Genomic DNA, 19,967 nt, shown 5'->3' with positions numbered 1-19,967 from the left:
TATTCCCTCCCTGCCCTTCCCTAGCACTCATATATTCTTCTAGATGAACTCCATAATTACTTTGTCACAAACTTTAAATGCCACCTACTTGACTACAGGTCTTCATTGCAGGAACTTCTCTGATGCTTTACGCTGCTTGCATTTAACTCCCTATTACACCATGTTTTTCTTTGGACTAGACCAGGTCTTTAATCTATGTCACATCAGAGGTACATTACGCATTTGATCCTATGCTTCCCGTTCTAAAAAATCCTGAAATGGCAATTCACTGTCTTTAAATAAAATCTAGACTCTTCAGTATCACCTCTACCTCTCAACTTCGTCACTGTGTTCTTGCACTAATCATATCGAGCTATTTATAGTTCTTCGGATTTGCATTTCTCTTTTATACACACACACACAGATGTGTGCATACAAATATGACCCTCCCTTACACACAAAGACATACATGTCTTTGTGGGTGCTCTGTCTTTTCCTGGTTAAACTCAGATGTCCCTCCCTTAAGGGCTTCTTATATAAGCTCCTGTGATACCCTATGCTGCTTACTGTTCTATCTCCCTTAGACCATGTTCTTAAATGGATGGACTGTGTCTTTCAAATCTATATGCCCAGTATAAGATAATTAATCATGCTGATATTCCGAATCATGAAATAAAATTGCTACTTTTATGACAGAATGACCAATATTTTCCCATCTTATTTCTTAACAGAATTTTCACTCAGAAAATAGATGGTTTCAATACTCACTGGAGTACTCACTGGAGTTAAGAGACTTACTTAAAATATTCTTCTTACTACATTGTCATATTTCTGTGGATTAAAGCTAATTTCTGAGCAGGTGATTCTAGAGATAAAATTCATTTGGCATGCTTTTATGCCAAAGAAAGGTTTAGTGAGTAGACACTTGAGAAAAGTCAACAAAATGTATAGTTTTTTTCATGAATGGGGAATCAGGTGATGATTAAGATGAGCAGTCTCAAGAAAGAGGTTATGTATGTGAATGATATCTGTGTTGAACTGTTTCATACAGAATTACTGGGACTTATGGCCTTTGTCTTTTTTTCTGTGTATTGCCTGAAATCTTAATCTTTCCTGCTATATTTATATTTGAACAAGTAATTACTGATGCAAGTAGGATTATGACTTGTAGCAGACAATAAACAGCCTGAGCAGATGGCCTTTTACAGAACACATCTTGTTTCAGCATTAGCATTCTGATGATATTTCTAGGCAATGGGAACATTTTGCTCTTCTAGGAAGCTCACTTTTTGTTTCTTTTGAAGTGTTTGTAATTATTAGAACCACATAAATATTTCAGTAAATAATAAGCAACCACGGCAATTTTATCAGAAAGAATTTTATTAAGTACTTATTTGAAAAAAAACTCAAATATGATAAACAATCCCTTTTTCTTAACTTTTGCATGAAATATAACATGTATTAAATGTGCATAAATAACGAGAAATAGAACATTACCACCCACCCACCTCCATTTGTCCTTTTTCAGTCAGATGCTGCCCTTGCCTATTTGAGTTACTTTGATAGTAATGACTACTTTGCTTTCTACTTTAACCACTGACATCGACTTCCATTTAAGATAGTTTAGTTTACTCAACTCTTGATTTTTAAATAAATAAATTGATATGTTATGCATTCTTTTTGTCTAGGTTCTTTTGCTCAGCATTTTTTTTTTTAGTGTTCATTCATGGTATGTGTAACTGGAGTTCATTCATGGTTATTATTGTAAGGACTGCAGTTGATGACTATATCACAGTTTTCTGATCTGTTCTTGATGGACATTTTTTAGGTTTTTCAGATTAGAGCTATTATGAAAAATTCTGTTACAGGCTTTTTATACATAATGGTTCTGGTTGGTATTGTCTCATCTTTTCCATTTTTTTCCAGTTGGTCTTAGAGCACCTCATTACAATTTAAATTTGCATTTCTATGGTTATTAATTAGGCTGAGCACCTTTTTAGGTGATTACTGGCCATTTGAGTTTTCTTTTCTGTGAAATATCTGTTGATATCTTTTCTCAGATTTTTGTTGAGTTGGAGCTTCTCCTTTATTTGTAGAAGATCTTTATATTTTTAAAATTTTAGTAATTTCTAGGTTTTATATAGTGCAGATATCTTCTCTCGTTCTTGTGTGTGTTTTCCCTTCATAGTGTCTTTTGATGTACTGAATTCTCAATTTTCATAGAGCAGCATTCTTGTTTAAGGCTGTTTTTGAGCTTATTGAGATATTCTCCTATGTTCTGGTGTAAATACTTGATAGTTGTGTTTTTTACATTTAGGCCTGTGATCTCTTGGGCATTGTTTTTGTATATGGGATGAAGTAGTGATCCAGTTTTATTCTTTTTTTTTTTTTTTGTAATCTGTTTAAGTGACCTAGTTGTCCCAGTCTCACTTATTACAGGGACCATTCTTTCCTCTCCACTGTGCAGTGTCATTCATCTTTGTCAAGAATCAAGCACCCATATATGAGGGCAGTATAACCTTTATACTGAAATTCTACTAAGGCAGTAGAACAGAAAATTACAGGTTACTCATTCATGAACATATATGCAAAAATTTTAATCAAAATATTAGAAAACTAATTGAGCAATATATTGAAAGGTAAAGTTTATCCCAGGAATGTAAGGTTGGTTACGTATGAGAACATCAGCCAGAACAGTCTATTGAGATCATCTCACTAGATGCAGAAAAAATGGCTTAATAAAATCCCATATCCATGCAGTATATCAATGGATTACAGTTCTTAGTGAACTAGAGCTAAAAATGAATGTCCTAACATGAGATACAGTACCTACAAAAAAACATAAGCCCTAAGGCCCATGTCTTGATGAGGCATTGAAAGCATTTGCTTTAAGTTCAGGAACAGGACAGAGATACCTGCCATCACTATTTCTGTCTAACTCTGTAAAGGAGATCCCAGTACAGCAAGGCATTAAAAAGAAAGTTACGAGAATTGAAAATGAGAAAAGAAAACTATTCAGATTTACTAATGGTATGTTTATAAATATGCCCTTCAGAAATAAATGATAAGTAAATTATTCCAATAATAAAATTATCAAGATGCTGAATAGAAATTAATATACAAAAATTAATTGTATTTGATGTGGTGTTCCATGATTCATTGTTTGCACATAACACCCAGTGCTCCATGCAATAATGCCCTCCTTACATCAAAAACTAATGATATACTGTATAGTGACTGACATAACTTAAAAATAATCAGTTGTATTTCTGTAAGGAACATGAAGCACTTAAACAGTGGAAATTAAAATACCCAAGTGTATTGTTAATTTCTAACTTCCCAGATAATTGAAAGACATTAAGTCACTTTGAATGGAAAATTTACCCACAGGTTGAATATCCCCCAGTAAAGGTTATACATGAATCACAAGTCAGCTGTTTTAACTTCTTCTTCTAACATTTTCTGCAATAATTTCTGCTAAGAATAAGCCTGTAAAGACCCTAATGAATCTACTAAGATATGAACCATCCTCTACAAAGCTTGTTACTAACTCCTTAGTCGTGAACTTACCTAATTCCTCTTTTCACACTGTTTTTCCAAAGCCATCTAAACTGTCCTTCTCAATGAGCTGGTTTTTGTTTACTCCATTTTCTTCTTTTGTTGACCCCCCCCCCCCACTTTTTTGTATGTCAGCAATATCATGGAGTCCTATTCTTGGTAATTAATGTAATCAGAAACTACATCTTGATTACAAGGTTGCATAAAATGCTCAAGAATGAGGAGTCACTGAGTTCCACATCATCATCTCTGTCAGTAGCATTCGATTATATTGTTCCTTGTAAAGCCAGTCGAAGTTTACTTGCACTCACAGCATTCCTTCTGCTTTAGAGGGCTATTTGTGTTTTGGGAAGGGGATAGAGCAGTTACCCTCATGGGGTAGATATACTGTAGCCCAACTCTTACTGAGCATTTAGTTGTTGTACCACCTAGAAGCACCTGTTCACCGCAATATAGGAATCCATCATCAACTCAAGTAATCCTTTCGACTCTGTTGTGTGTAAAATAAGTGATGTATCCTCCTGATTGTCCATGCCAGTAATGATTCACTAAGCTTTTCTAGTATGTCTTTGTGAAATGCCCTATTTCTTTCACAATACACTCCGCACTCAGGAGTCCTCTCACCTTGTCCTCCACCTACCTTTGGGATAATCCATAGCCTTAAATTCATTACTTTCCTAATGGATACTTCCATCTCCCCAAGTAGCCATATAAGCACAAGGAGGCCTTCCAGTGAGAGGAAAAATTGTTCTTGCAGGGTTTTTTTTCTCCTGCCTCTCTCTCCTCCCTGAAAGGACTAGTATTTCTCAGACATGCGAATAACAGCCAGAGAATAGAACTTTTCACTGTCTTCCCTTCTGCCTACTGATGCCTGCCTGGCCAATGGTCAGTTTCTATGAGTCTGAGTATTCCCATTTCATACCAAAAATGTCTAGGTAACCATCTGAGGATTAATCTTTCTATTTTTTTAGTTCCTTCCTTTTCCTGGTTTAAAAGTGCCCCGAACCTTTGTGTTCATGGATCTGTATGAGAGTTCTCCTACTAGCACCACACTGAGCTAACTTACTTTCCAGTAGACTCACACGAATCTGATTACCCAGAGATATTACCCAGTACTAAGCTTCATTAATAATTTGAAAGATATTAGTAGTCATGAGACTCATGTAGTAGGGAACAATCTGGTACATGGAGAGGAGCTCCTTACTTAGAAATCGTGTCTACACTGGGTGAGAGAATACATGCCTGACAGAGAGAAGGAAAGACCAAAGCAGCTGCCCTTAATGTCCCAGACTTCTCCCTAATTAGGACCTCTAAATTGCCTGTATTTCTGAAATTGTAAAGCTTGACTCTGGGTAAAATCTGTGGTTCATGATCCTTTGTATTCATTCACCCATAAGTCCATCCTCTGTTCTTATTCCTTCATATTTCAGTATCTCAGATCATTTTCCATCTTTCTGAACAAATTCTTTAACATTTTTTTCATTGTGTACGTATGGCTGTAGCCAAACAAAATCAAAATGGTATTGGTTTGTTCAAAAATATATTCTGCTTCTATCTTGGAGATAATTTATCTGTGTGGCAGTTCTGGATTGGTGTCATAATGCTCTAGTATGGAAGTCCATAAACTTCACCCATGGACTGGCCACATGTTTTGTAAATAAAGTTAGGATATAGCCATGCCCTTTTGTTTACATATTGTCTATTGCTGCTTTTATCCAACAATAGCACTTGAGTAGTTGCAAGCAGAAACCATATGGCCTGGGAGTCTAAAATATTTATTATTTGGCAATTTAATAAAAAATTTGCACACCTCTGCTCTAGTTCATTGGTATTATCATTCTATTACCTTTCTGGCCTCTGTTGTTGCTATTAAGAAGCCACATGTCAGAGTAACTTATTTTTATTGGAGATAACCTGTCTTTGTTGGAGATTATTGTCTTTGTTTTTGATTATTGAAGTTGTAATTTATAGATTTAAAAGAAATTAGTCTTAGATTCTTTGGATTCATCTATGGCTTAATGTGTTTAGCCAGTTCAAGAAAATGCCTATCCTTTTTTTTTTTTTTTTTTTTAAGACCAGAGAGAGCAAGAGAGTGTGAGAATAAAAGCAAGGGGAATTGTAGGCAGAGGGAGAAGCAGGCTCCCTGCTGAGCAAGGAGCCTGATGCAGGACTTAATCCCAGGACCCTGGGATCATGATCTGAGCTGAAGGCAGACACTTAATGGATTGAGCTACCCAGGTGTCCCTCATCCTTTATTTCTTCAAGGGTTTTTTTTTTTCCTGTTCCTTTTATTTCTTTTCTTTCTGTGACCTCATTTTTTTCTATTGTAGATTTTCTCACTATATTCTTTGTCTTAGCTATGCTTCTGTAGTGCTCTAAAAGCAAGTGTTGGCAAACCTTTTTGTAAATGGCCAGATTGTAAATATTTTAAACTTTATCTGTCACTTGTGCTGCTTCCTTCTTGCTTGCTTCTTCCTTCTTAACAACGCCTAAGCCTATGAATGTACAAAAATGGGCACAGGCTAGAAGGCCATAATTTTACAGTCCTTGTTCTAAAGATTCAATTAAAAGACAGATTAAGTGTAACACCCAGTGCTCTACATCAGAAACTAATGATGTACTATATGTTGGCTAATTGAACATAATTTTTTTTTTTTAAGGCAGATAAATAAATAAATAATACATAAATAAGTACATAAAAAGATCGAGATTGTCAGACTGGATAAACATAAGACCCATCTGTTTTATAGCTTCAAAAAAATCCAGTCTAAATACAAAAATGCCATAGATTAGAAGTAAAAGAATGGGGAAAGATAATGGTATGAAGACATAAATAATTTATAAAGCTGAAACGAATATATAAATATATAAGCAAAACATAAAACTTTAGGCGTTCAGAGGGTATTTCATAATGATAAAGAGATTAAATAATCAAGAATATGTGATAATACTAAACCTGTAGTCATCTAACAAAGGCTTCAGAATACATGAAGCAAAAACTGACAAATTAAAGGAGAAATAGACAAGTTTATAATCATGTCAGGAGATAATCAGTACTTTTCTGTCAATAATTGATAGAACAGTAGATAGAAAATGAATAGAAGTATAGAAGATCTAGTTGACACTTACATAACACTTTATCAAAAAATATAGCAGAATGATATTCTTTTTTTTTTTTTTTTAAGAGAGAGATCACAAGTAGGCAGAGAAGCCGGCAGAGAGAGAGAGAGAGGAAGAAGCAGGCTCCCCACTGTGCAGAGAGCCCAATGCGGGGCTCGATCCCCCAGGACCCTGAGATCATGACCCAAGCTGAAGGCAGAGGCCTAACCCACTGAGCCACCCAGGCACCCCAGAAAGATATTCTTTTTAAGTGCACATAGAACATTCATGAAAATAGATTACATATAAGACAATAAAAAGAAGTCTCAATAAGTTGAAAAAAATTTAAATCTCATAGACTGAGCTTCTTGGTTTACTAAAATTTAATTATAAATCAATAACAGAAAGATATCTGATAGATCCAAAATATTTGGCAGTTAAATAACACATTTCTAAATAACACATGGTTCAAAGAAGAAATAACAAAAGAAAGACTATAGAAAATATTTTGAACTGCATTAAAAGTACAGGGTATCAAAATTTGTGGGATGCAGCCAAAGCCATACTCAGGAGGAAATTTAGTTTTAAATGCTTATATTAGAAAAGAAGAAGTATTTAAAATCCATGATCCTAATGTTCCATCTTAAGATATAGTAGAGAAAGAAAAGTGAAATATACCAAGAAAGAAAGTAAAGATCAGAGGTCAATGCAATACAAAACAAAACAATAGAGAAAATTAATGATAACAAAATATATTTAAAGAAGATAGCATTAATAAACCTCTAACTGGAATTTTCAAGGAGATACAAATTATCAGTATTAGGATTGAAGAGGGGAACATCACTACAGATCATATAGTCAAAGGATAATGAAGGAATATTACAAACACCTTTATGCCAATAAATAATAGCAATTTAGGTAAAATGGAAAAATACTCTGAAAAATGAAAGTCAAAATTGATTCTAGAAGAACTAGAAAATCTGAATATACCTAGATCTAATAAATTAAATGAGTGGGTGGGTGCTTGGGTGGCTCAGTCTGTTAACCATCTACGTGCAGTTCAGGTCATGATCCCAGGGTCCTAGGATCAAGCCTTGCATCAAGGCTCTTTGCTCAGCTGGACCCTCCTTCTCCTTCTCCCCCTCCCTGGGCTTCATCTCTCGCTCTTTCTATCTTAAATAAATAAATAAAATCTGAAGGAAGGAAGGAGGAAGAAGAAAAAAGAAAATGAGTTGGTAATTACAATCCTTCCCATAAATTAAACTGCAAGCTCAAATAGCAAATTTCTTATAGCATTTAATGAAGAATTAATACTAAACTCTTAGAGGTGGACAGAACCCTTCACAACATAATTTAAAAGGCTATTACAATGATACTAAAGTCAAACAGATATTCCAAGAAAATAAACTACAGACCATTATCCCTATGAACATTTTTTTTTTTTAAGATTTTATTTATTTGCGAAAGAGAGAGTGCAGTCAGAGGGAGCGGCAGGCAGAAATTCCATCCATGGATGTATGGATAAACAAAATTGTTTTATCCACACAGGAATACTAAGCAACAATAAGGAATGCACTATACACAAAAGTATACATGAATCTAAATAGTATGCTTATTGAAAGAAACCACATGCAAAAATATACATTTGTTATCATTCCATTTATAAGAAACTACAAAATAAAAACCTAGTATGTAATGAAAGAAGGAAAATCAATGTTTGCTTGTGAACAGGAGGATTTTCTGGGAAAGAGTACTAATGAATTCAAGGAGGTAGAAATGTTCTGTATATTGATGATGATATTGATCACTCAAATGTCTCTCTTGTAAAAGTCAACAAAATTTACCCTTTAAATGAATGTACTTAATTTTATGTAAATGATACCTCAGTGAAGTTGGGAAAAGACATCCTCCTTTGTTAGCAGAAAAAGTCCTTTGTAATTCAGATGTACATCCTCTGAGGATTGAGAGTTTATTTATTTAACTAGATAGAAACTTAGAAGCTTGCTTTTAACTTTTTGAAATCATCTCAACTCTGTTGTCTACTTTATATTTTAAAAGGAAGGTGAAAAATACGTGCTAGTCTTAGACCAAGCATATAAAAATACCTAATGAGTGTCAGTGGACAAGGTTAAATAAATTAAGGTGGTAGTAGATAGTCAGGTTTTATGCAGCATACAGTATTTTGAGGAAATAATGTGCTGAGAGGATGTATGTGCTGCTTTCACAGATACTTTGATCCTCATAATAGACTGTGAAGTAGATAGGGCAGGCATCCTCATTCTCTGTTACACATGAGCACACAGTCTCAGAAGATTATGATATAATTTGATGAAGATCACTTAGCTGACAATTACTAAAGGATCAAGAGTTCAAATAAAGAGTTTCTGGCTTTTAATTCTCTCTCCACTGTGAAACACAGCTTGCCTTCAAAATATACTCTTGTTGCCTGCTCTGTATGTCTCTCTCCACCCCTCCCTTTGGAAAGAAAACAAAACAAAACAGTAACTTTATTGACATACATTCTTGATAAAATTCAGATTTCTTTTCAGGCTGAAGTTTTCAGTATTGGTTCAGGGTATTGCCATATTAATCAAAAACATTTGTGGACATTTATGCAGTGATCAAAAATTAATTCTAGTGCTCAGGGAGTAATCAAACTTAGAACATACAAAATAACCTGAACAGTTACCAAGAAATTATATAATATGATTAATTTTCTGAGTCTAACATACTAATTTAATTATTATGATAATTTTCAGACTAAATAAACTTGAAGATACTATTACACTAATTAAAGGAAAGATTGAAGAAGTTTGCCTTCCTGTAGAAAAAGTGGATGTTATTATATCTGAGTGGATGGTAAGTGTTTGCAGAAAAAACTACTTGTATTGGTTTTTAAAAAAGAAAGCAATGAGTAAGATAGTAGTTTTCTGCATTTAATTATATTTGATAAATGGCAGAAAAATGGCATTATTTTAAAAACAGCTACAGTCTTTTTATGGTAGTTTATTCTGATATGACACTGGCTATTTGTAATTGTATTAAAAAGAGAATAAATTAGCTTTTTTACTTTTAAAATCATAATAAGGAATTACTGTTTTTCTGTTTTCTAAATTTGTAGAGAACTACATATGTTTGCTGAAAAGTCTTTGAGGTCTAGTAAGGACTTACTAGGACTATTTGATCCAACTTAACATGATGTTGCCAGTATTGCTGTAATACTGAATGTCCTGTCTTTCTTAATGTCAGGCCATGTACTCAGTGTCCTTTATCACACAATAAAATTTAAGATATGTTATATAGTTTTAGAATTTGCTTTGGAAATCATAAGTCAGGGTACAGAATGTTTATTTTTAAATGTATATGAAGTAAAACTAATGGTATTCAACAACTAATTTGACTTGTTGATAATGCCAATTTGATGAAGACAAGTTAGTATTTCTAAATAAAGATTTCTTAAGTATTTGGAAGGTTTTTAAGCCTTTTTTTAAAAAACCTTATTTGATACATATATTTTCACTAAATGAACTTATCAAAAATTTGGGGGGGAAAATGCATTATGCTTTATATTATCTGTACATTTTGAATAACATAGCAATAATTCTAGCAAAATAGGAGGGATTTCAGGGAGCTTTTGAAATGTTCAGATTTAATATATGTAAATTTCGGTCTAGATCTGGTGACAGTCTCCATTGTTAGCAGTACCTCTTTTGTACATGAAAGAGTATGTTGATTTTTTTATGGTAGAGTTGGCTTTTAATAATTTTTAATCACAGTGTCATTATTTATCTTATACCAAAGAATTTGTATTAGCACTCTGATTTCTTTTATGAATTGGGTGAAAAGATAGGGGTTTAGTTACATATAATTAAAAATCCAGCATCTTTTAAAGGTGCTTTGTGGAAGCACATTTGAGGCATTTACTCAGGGATAATTTATAATAGTGTATACTAAATGTTGGCTGACGTCCTCATTTCCCCAGGGACCATTTTGCCAGTATTGCTGTAATACTGAATGTCCTGTCTTTCTTAATGTCAGGCCATGTATCTGTATTATACAATATCTCTTAAATTACTCCAAATTAGGATATAAGCAAACTGAGACAGACTTTACTAAACTTCCTGTCACCTCAGTTGAACATTTTTGCATATCTGGGTATAACTAGTTGCATAGTTCTTAACCTGTCTAGTCTAGCAGAATTATACTTCTAGATATTGATGTTCTAGGAATTTTCATTTTAAAATCTGAAAGTTGATCTAGAAGTATGAATATTCTGTTGAAATCTTAGAGCCAGTTGGTATAATAGCAAAAAATTAACTGGGTTGACTGAATTTGTGAGATCGTCACATTTACAATATGAACTTTATTGAAAGGCTGTGCTGATCTTGGGCTTATTTGTCCTCAGGTGCATTTTACACTCTTCTCCTACTTGCTTCTGTACTGAAGGAGGGCTAATTGTGCAGGCTGCTTTTTTTAGGCTCCAGGGACAGCCATCTTCCATGGGGTTTGAGAAACCCAATGGGAAACGCTGATGGGGGATTTAAAGAAAGAGAAAAGTCAGGACATTTTTTTGCTTCTGTTTGCCTCGAGTTATATTGCTGGCAGAAGCTATTTCTTTTGTGACTCCAATTCCCACTGGATAAGTCCGTCATTAATTCCAGTGACTGTGTGACTCTGGCCCTGGACTCTTGTAGCAGTGCTTCTTCCTTTTGTCTCTCTAGCCTACGAATACTAGTTCCTTCCTGGTGTCTGCTGGTATCCAGTTGCCTCTGTCTCTTCTTGATCACTTACCATATCGTTTTTCTTTTACCATTTCTGTAAAAGGTAACAACGTCCTGCATTCATTTTTCTCTATTTCATGATCTATGGTTTCTGGTCTTCTAGACTGTAATTGGTGTAAAGGGTACCTCTCATTTTGGAGGATTGGTCAGATATGATCTCTGCCTTTATTAGGAAGGCAGTATAATACAGATACTTCTGAACCTGGAATGAAAACCGGTTGTTTGGAACCAAGATTCTTTCAGAAGCCCTTCCCTAAGAGAAGTAAATCAGTGTATTCAGGAAGTGTTAACTAATAACTTTCCTTATTCCTCTTTACAAGGGTGTAACTTAAGAGTTTGCTTTATCTTACTGTCTTCCTTTCCTTATAGGTATCAGTGGAATTGAAGTCTAGCAGATGGTGTTAAATGAGTTAGGTGGAGCATTAGACACTCAAATATATGGCAGTTATTCTAAGGCAGTCAACTTTGGATAGCCTTATTTCTCTAATAAAATTTGTGTTAAGCTTTTTAAATAGGTTTGTGCTAGAATGTTTGAGTCAACTTTGTGGATTGGTAATAATCATTTATGGTACTTTCTAAATCCTATAAGTTCTTTTTTAAATTGGGTACTTCCAGGATTTCTGAGCTCAGTAGTTGGAAAATTCCAAATAGCTAATTAAACAGGAAGAACAGATAAGCTTTTTAAGATATATCCAACATTTTCCAGATATTTCTGCTTTGGCTGAAATAGTGGGTAAGTGGCAAATCATTGAGTACTTTTTTTTCAAAGATTTTATTTATTTATTTGACACAGAGAGAGAGAGAGAGATCACAAGTAGGTGGAGAGCAGCAGGCAGAGAGAGCGAGTGGGAAGCAGGCTTCCTGGTGAACAGAGAGCCAGATGCGGGGCTCAATCCCAGGACCCTGAGACCATGACCTGAGCCGAAGGCAGAGGCTTAACCCACTGAGCAACCCAGGCGCCCCAGTCATTGAGTATTTTAAATCTAATGTAAATGCACATTTTCATTAACCAGCATCTTAAAACTAAAATATATTGTATAGAGTCCTCTTTCCTTTTTTTTTTAAACATATGTTGGTAATGATACAAAAATCTAGAAACACACAATTTTAAGCCATAGCATACATTTTTTTTTCTCTTTTTTTTAAAGTTCAACAAGACAAAAAAATACATACTCTGTATAAAAATTTGAATCAGATGTTTAAATTAGCAATGTAGGTATCATATGTTACACAGATGTACATCTGTTTTCTTCTCCTGTAGTCCCCTAACTATTCCATGTTAATCTAGATTGATTTTTTTGTCTACAACTATTCATGAACTTTGCCTTTATTTTGGAAGATGTCCTTAGGTAAGGATGTAATTTTAAAAGCCAAATCATTGCTATTAGCGTATTATTTAATAGGCCATCACTTGCCTCTTAGAGTTATGAATTTCCAGATTTAGGCTTTCCTTTAGTTTTACATTTTCATTTTTATTGAATGGAATTTCCATTTGTTAAAATTTTTGTCAGTTAAGTAAATAACTGATATTAAATAAATAACTGAGGGGCGCCTGGGTGGCTCAGTGGGTTAAAGCCTCTGCCTTCAGCTCAGGTCATGATCCCAGGGTCCTAGGATCAAGCCCCACATCGGGCTCTCTGCTCAGCAGGGAGGCTGCTTCCTCCTCTCTCTGACTGCCTCTGCCTATTTGTAATTTCTGTCTGTCAAATAAATAAATAAAATCTTTAAAAAAATAACTGATATTAAATTAGCTAGTATTAAATAAATAACTGAAATAAATAAATATGAGTAAAGTCAGTTTAATCTCTACAAGTGATTGCCTAATAAAACTGTTCAAAGTAAGTGTCCCTAATTTTTTTTTTTTTTTAGTATTTTCTTTATTTATTTGACAGACAGAGATCACAAGTAGGCAGAGAGGCAGGCAGATAGAAAGAGGGGGAAGCAGGCTCCTTGCTGAGCAGAAAGCCCGATGCGGGGCTTGATCCCAGGACCCTGGGATCATGACCTGAGCCGAAGGCAGAGGCTTTATTAATCCACTGAGGCACCCAGGCTCCCAAATGTCCCTAATTCTGTGCTACAGACCAGTTAAGCCAGGTTCGTGTTTTCCATGTATGTCTTTAGCATGACCTCCTTATAAACATGTAGATAAGATCCTGGCATCATATGATATGATTGCCAGCAACGATTCTTGTTTGCACCTTCATTTTTCTCTGTCATCAGGATTATCGGCAGAATTACACATTATATTTCATTATCATGATCATTACTGATGTGCATTCAAATTGCCTAAGGTCCCTGTTGCAGTTTTTCTATCTCAGCTTGCTTTTCACAGAAGCTACCTAAAATTTCTCTTTACTCAAGTATACTTGGATGTATCCTTGAAATTTAGGAATTAACTTTCCTACTCCATCTTCACCAGCACAAGTGTATCTGTGTTATACACATGCATGCACACACCCACAATGATATCATCTGTTCGTATTTAATACTCTTTATTAATGACTAGCTTTTCGAGATACCATTTAAAAAATAACATAACTTGTGATTTGGCTTATCAGCAATTCACAAAGTAACCATGAAGCCTGTCATAGGTCACATTTTAAACTGGTGGGTGTTGAAATGTTTTTGTCATCTTTAGTTTAGTCTGACAGTGAAGCCATGCCATTTCAGCCAACTGCCATGAGGACAGGTAACCTTTCCTGGTCTGGTTTTTAACAACCCAGATTACACTGTATTGTAATTAATTGTTCATGTACCTTTTTTCCATTCTCCTGAGACTGGGAGCCAGCATTTACTTGGTATGGCCAGATTCTATCACAGGGCTTAGCATTAGTAAATGATGAGGGAATGTACATCACAAGAGAACTTTACCACGTAGAAATTCACTGGCCATAGATATGATCTTATTTATAATTTGCTATACGGCACATGCAGTCAGGGAGGAAACATATGAGAGGGTTAACCATGTTGCCCTGAAGTCAGACTGCCTTACTCTTCGCCCTGTTTTGCTGCTTGGGTTTGCTGCCTTGGGCATGTTACCAAACTTGTCTGTGCCTCAGTTTCTTTCTCTATAAAATGAAGATAATAGTAATACCTACTTCATAGGGTTTTTGTGAGGATTAAATAAATTAAGAGATACAAATTTCTTGAAGCAGTTTCTGCGCATAATAGAATCTCAGATATTTGGTTTTGAAAATTGTATAGTCTATTAAGCACTTGCTAACTAATGAATGAACTGCCTAACTAGGTTATTCAATAAGTAAAATTTGAAAATGATGATATACTTGAAGTAAAGACTATTAACACTTAGCTGAAGAACATTCTTAGTGCTTTCCCCTTGGTTTATGAGCCCTCTGTTAAAGAAGAAGTAATGCTGTTTACTTCTACCTGTGAGTGAAAGAAAGCTCCTAAAATTTCTAGTTTGCATTTTCAGACAGTTGGACATTTAATATAAACTCACTTAGATGATCTTATGTAACTGAGGTGGCACAGTGGTAATTATTATAATTAGTGTGAAGTGTTTCTCCTCAAAAATTATCCGTGAACAGATACTTGATTCACAAGAATTGAGTAATCATATAAATGTCACCAATCTGTAATAATGAAAACTTTCTTACACACCTCAGCCTGGATTTAGAGAACCTGCCAATCATGTGTTTGAGAAATAACAGATTAGGTATAGTGTGAAAATTTGGGAGGGAAAAAGCATTATTTGTATTTCTTTGAAGCGGAATGCAAAATTTCACAAATTTTTAAGATAAAACTTTAGCCTTCATAGCTTTTTGAGTCTTCCCAGGGTTGATTTTACTAAGTCCTTCCTAGTTCTTTGGGAGTTTCAGTTCATTCTCTTTTGCCATTAGAGCTACTTTAAGGGACAAGTTTAAGAAGCCATGACTTACACTGCTTTCTGAAACTGATTTAAAAAGGCTTGATGAGGGGAGGGGCCGGCTCCCGGCAAGCAGCGGAGCAACGGAGCACAAAATCAGGACTTTTAAATGTCTGCTCCACTGAGGGACATCACTCCAGAGGCTAAACCAGGGTGAAGCCCATATGGGGTCAGTGTAACCCCAGGTCCCACAGGATCACAGAAGGACCGGAGGTGTCTGAGTGTCACAGAGCTCGCAGGTATTAGAGCTCCCAGGTATTAGGCTACAGCTACAAAGCCAAGGAGTGAGCTCTCAGCTCAGGGTTACCTTGAACCGGTTGCAGGCTGGGTGAGCTCGGAGCACAGCTGGAGGCCAGGGAGTGGAAGCGACCAGGCGCTTTTCTCCAAGAGCAAGCAAGGCCAGGGAGATGGGGGTGGATGGGTGCTTTTCTCTGAGGACTCACTGAGTAACGGGACCCAAGCTCTCAGCTGTTCCGGGCCAGAGATCAGGAGTCTGCCATTATCATTCACACCCTCCGGAACTAGGCAGAAAGCGCTCAGGGAACAAAAGCTCCCAAAAGCAAACCCAAGCAGATTACTTAGCCCGGCTCCTGGTAAGGGTGGGGCAATTCCACCTGGGGCAAAGACACTTGAGAATCACTACAACAGGCCTCTACCCCAGAAGATCAATAAGAAACCCAGCCAAGACCAACTTCACTTACTAAGGAGAACAGCAGAATTCCAGAAGAGGAGAAAGCAAAGCAAGGAATTCTCCCCATGGTTCTTTAGTCTTGCAGTTAATATTTTTTTCTTCTGCTAATTTTTTTTTTAACTTTTGCCCTTTCCTTTTTTAACTTTTTTTTAAAAACTAGTTTATCTTAACAATGCCTTACAAAAAAAACAATAATAATTCTCTTTTTTGAACCTTCAATATTATAGTCATGTTTTATCCTCCATTGTATCTAACTATATTTTTTGTATATACATGTTTTCTTTTTTTAATATTTTTTCCTTTTTTTTTTTCTTATTTATCCCTTTCTCCCTCCCACCATTTGGAGTCCCTTTTGATTTGGTTAAAGCACATTTCCCTGGGGTCTTTGCCACCCTTTTAACATTTTATTTGCTCCTTTATATATTCTTACCTGGACAAAATGACAAGGCAGAAAAACTCACCACAAAAAGAAGAACAAGAAGGAGTACCAAAGACTAGGGACCTAATCAATATGGGCATTGGTAATATGACAGATCTAGAGTTCAGAATGACGATTCTCAAGGTTCTAGACGGGCTCAAAAAAGGCATGGAAGATATAAGAGAAACCCTCTCCAGAGAGATAAAAGCCCTTTCTGGAGAAATAAAGGAACTAAAATCTAACCAAATTGAAATCAAAAAAGCTATTGATGAGGTGCAATAAAAAATGGAAGCTCTTACCGCTTAGATAAATGAGGCAGAAGAAAGAATTAGTGACACAGAAGACCAAATAACAGGGAATACAGAAGCTGAGCAAAAGAGAGATAAACAAATACTGGACCACGAGGAGAGAATTCGAGAGATAAGTGACACCATAAGACGACACAACATTAGAATAATTGGGATTCCAGAAGAAGAAGAAAGAGGGAGGGGAGCAGAAGGTATATTGGAGAGAATTATTGTAGAGAATTTCCCTAAAATGGCAAAGGGAACAAACATCAAAATCCAGGAGATGCTAAGAACGCCCCTCAAAATCAATAAAAATAGGTCCACACCTCATCACCTGATAGTAAAATTTACAAGTCTTAGCAACAAAGAGAAAATCCTGAAAGCAGCCCAGGAAAAGAAGTCTGTAACATACAATGGTAAAAACATTAGATTGGCAGTGGACTTATCCACAAAGACCTAGCAGGCCAGAAAGAACTGGCATGATATATTCAGAGCACTAAACGAGAAAAACATGCAGCCAAGAATACTATATCCAGCTAGGCTATCATTGAAAACAGAAGGAGAGATCAAAAGCTTTCAGACAAACAAAAACTGAAAGAATTTGCAAACACCAAACCAGCTCTACAGGAAATATTGAAAGGGGTCCTCTAAGCAAAGAGAGACTCTAAAAATAGTAGATCAGAAAGGAACAGAGACAATATACAGTAACAGTCACCTTACAGGTAATACAATGGCACTAAATTCCTATCTCTCAATAGTTACCTTGAATGTAAATGGGCTAAATTCCCCAATCAAAAGACACAGGGTATCAGATTGGATAAGAAAACAAAACCCATCAATATGCTGCCTACAAGAAACTCATTTTAGACCCAAAGACACCTCCAGATTTAAAGTGAGGAGGTGGAAAACAATGTACCATGCTAATGGACATAAGAAGAAAGCTGGGGTGGCAATCCTTATATCAGATCAATTAGATTTTTAAGCCAAAGACTATAATAAGAGATGAGGAAGGACACTATATCATACTCAAAGGGTCTGTCCAACAAGAAGATCCAACAGTTTTAAATATCTATGCCCCTAACATGGGAGCAGCAAACTATATAAACCAGTTAATAACAAAATCAAAGAAACACATCAACAATAGTACAATAATAGTAGGGACTTTAACACTCCCCTCACTGAAATGGACAGATTGTCCAAGCAAAAGATCAACAGGAAATAAAGGCCTGAATGACACACTGAACCAGATGGACATCACAGATATAGTCAGAACATTCCATCCCAAGGCAACAGAAAACACATTCTTCTCTAGTGCACATGGAACATTCTCCAGAATAGACCACATCCTGGGTCCTAAATCAGGTCTCAACTGCTATCAAAAGATTGAGATCATTCTTGCATATTTTCAGACCACAATGCTCTGAAGCTAGAACTCAATCACAAGAGGAAATTTGGAAAGAACCCAAATACATGGAGACTAAACAGCAACCTTCTAAAAAATGAATGGATCAACCCAGAAATTAAAGAAGAATTGAAAAAATTCATGGAAACAAATGATAATGAAAACACAATGGATCAAAATCTGTGGGACACAACAAAAGCAGTCCTGAGAGGAAAATACATAGCGGTACAAGTCTTTCTCAAGAAATAGGAAAGGCCTCAAGTATACAACCTAACCCTACACCTACAGGAGCTGGAGAAAGAACAACAAAGAAAGCCTAAGCCCAGCAGGAGAAGAGAAATCATAAAGATCAGAGCAGAAATCAATGAAATAGAAACTAAAAAAAAAAAAAAAAAAAAAAGAACAAATCAATGAAACTAGGAGCTGGTTCTTCAAAAGAATCAATAAGATTGATAAACCCCTGGCCAGACTTATCAAAAAGGAAAGAGAAAGGACCCAAATAAATAAAATCATGAATAAAAGAGGGGAGATCACAACTAACACCAAAGAAATACAAACAGTTATAAGCACATACTCTGAGCACCTCAACTCCAACAAATTTGGCAATCTGGAAGAAATGGATACATTTCTAGAAACATATAAACTACCACAACTGAGCCAGGAAGAAATAGAAAACCTGAACCAACCCATAACCAGTAAGGAGATTGAAACAGTCATCAAAAATCTCCAAACAAACAAAAGCCCAGGTTTCCCAGGGGAATTCTACCAAACATTTAAAGAAGAATTAATTCCTATTTTCCTGAAACTGTTTCAAAAAATAAAAATAGAAGGAAAACTTCCAAACTCATTTTATGAGGCCAGCATCACCTTGATCCCAAAAACAGACAAGGATCCCACCAAAAAAGAGAATTACAGACCAATATCCTTGATTAACACAGATGCAAAAATTCTCACCAAAATACTAGCCAGTAGGATCCAACAGTACATTAAAAAGATTATTCACCACAACCAAGTGGGATTTATTCCAGGGCTGCAAGGTTGATTCAACATCCGCAAATTAATCAATGTGATACAATACATTAATAAAAGGAAGAACAAGAACCATATGATACTCTCCATAGATGCTGAAAAAGCATTTGACAAAGTGCAGCCTCCCTTCCTGCTTAAAACTCTTCAAAATGTAGGGATAGAGGGCACATACTTCAATATTATCAAAGCCATCTATGAAAAACCCACTACAAATATCATTCTCAATGGAGAAAAACTGAAAGCTTTTCCGCTAAGGTCAGGAACAAGGCAGGGATATCCATTATCACCACTGCTATTCAACATAGTACTAGAAGTCTTAGCCTCATCAATAAGACAACAAAAAGAAATTAAAGGCATCCAAATTGGCAAAGAAGAAGTCAAACTATCACTCTTCACAGATGATATGATACTATATGTGGAAAACCCAAAAGCCTCCACTCCAAAACTGCTAGAACTTGTACAGGAATTCAGTAAAGTGTCAGGATATAAAGTCAAATGCACAGAAATTAGTTGCATTTCTTTACACCAACAACAAGACAGAAGAAAGAGAAATTAAGGAGTCAATCCCATTTTCAGTTGCACCCAAAACCATAAGATACCTAGGAATAAACCTAACCAAAGAGGCAAAGAATCTATACTCAGAAAACTATGAAGTACTCATGAAAGAAATCAAGGAAGACACAAAGAAATGGAAAACTGTTCCATGCTCATGGATTAGAATAAGAAATATTGTGAAAATGTCTATTCTACCTAAAGCAATCTACACATTTAATGCAATCCCTACCAAAATCCTATCCATTTTTTTCAAAGAAATAGAACAAATAATCTTTTAAAATT

The 19,967-nt window shown here is 35.5% G+C and overlaps 1 protein-coding gene across 4 annotated transcripts in view; it reads left to right on the top strand.

Annotated features, from left to right (window-relative positions):
• PRMT3 (protein arginine methyltransferase 3) overlaps positions 1-19,967 on the top strand; it is a 129,460-nt gene that overhangs the window by 34,019 nt on the left and 75,474 nt on the right. For all 4 annotated transcript variants that reach the window (XM_013055890.2, XM_004752135.3, XM_004752136.3 and 1 more), the window contains one exon: positions 9,396-9,495. In XM_013055890.2, the coding sequence (XP_012911344.1) occupies positions 9,396-9,495 (100 nt within the window). The remainder of the gene's footprint in view (positions 1-9,395; positions 9,496-19,967) is intronic.

Source organism: Mustela putorius, unplaced genomic scaffold (genome assembly GCF_011764305.1).
Source record: "Mustela putorius furo isolate JIRA1106 unplaced genomic scaffold, ASM1176430v1.1 tig00003859_pilon_pilon_pilon, whole genome shotgun sequence".
Taxonomy (NCBI): Eukaryota; Metazoa; Chordata; class Mammalia; order Carnivora; family Mustelidae; genus Mustela; species Mustela putorius.
The sequence above is the reverse complement of the archived record's forward strand: the minus strand, read 5'-3'. Positions and strand labels throughout refer to the sequence as shown.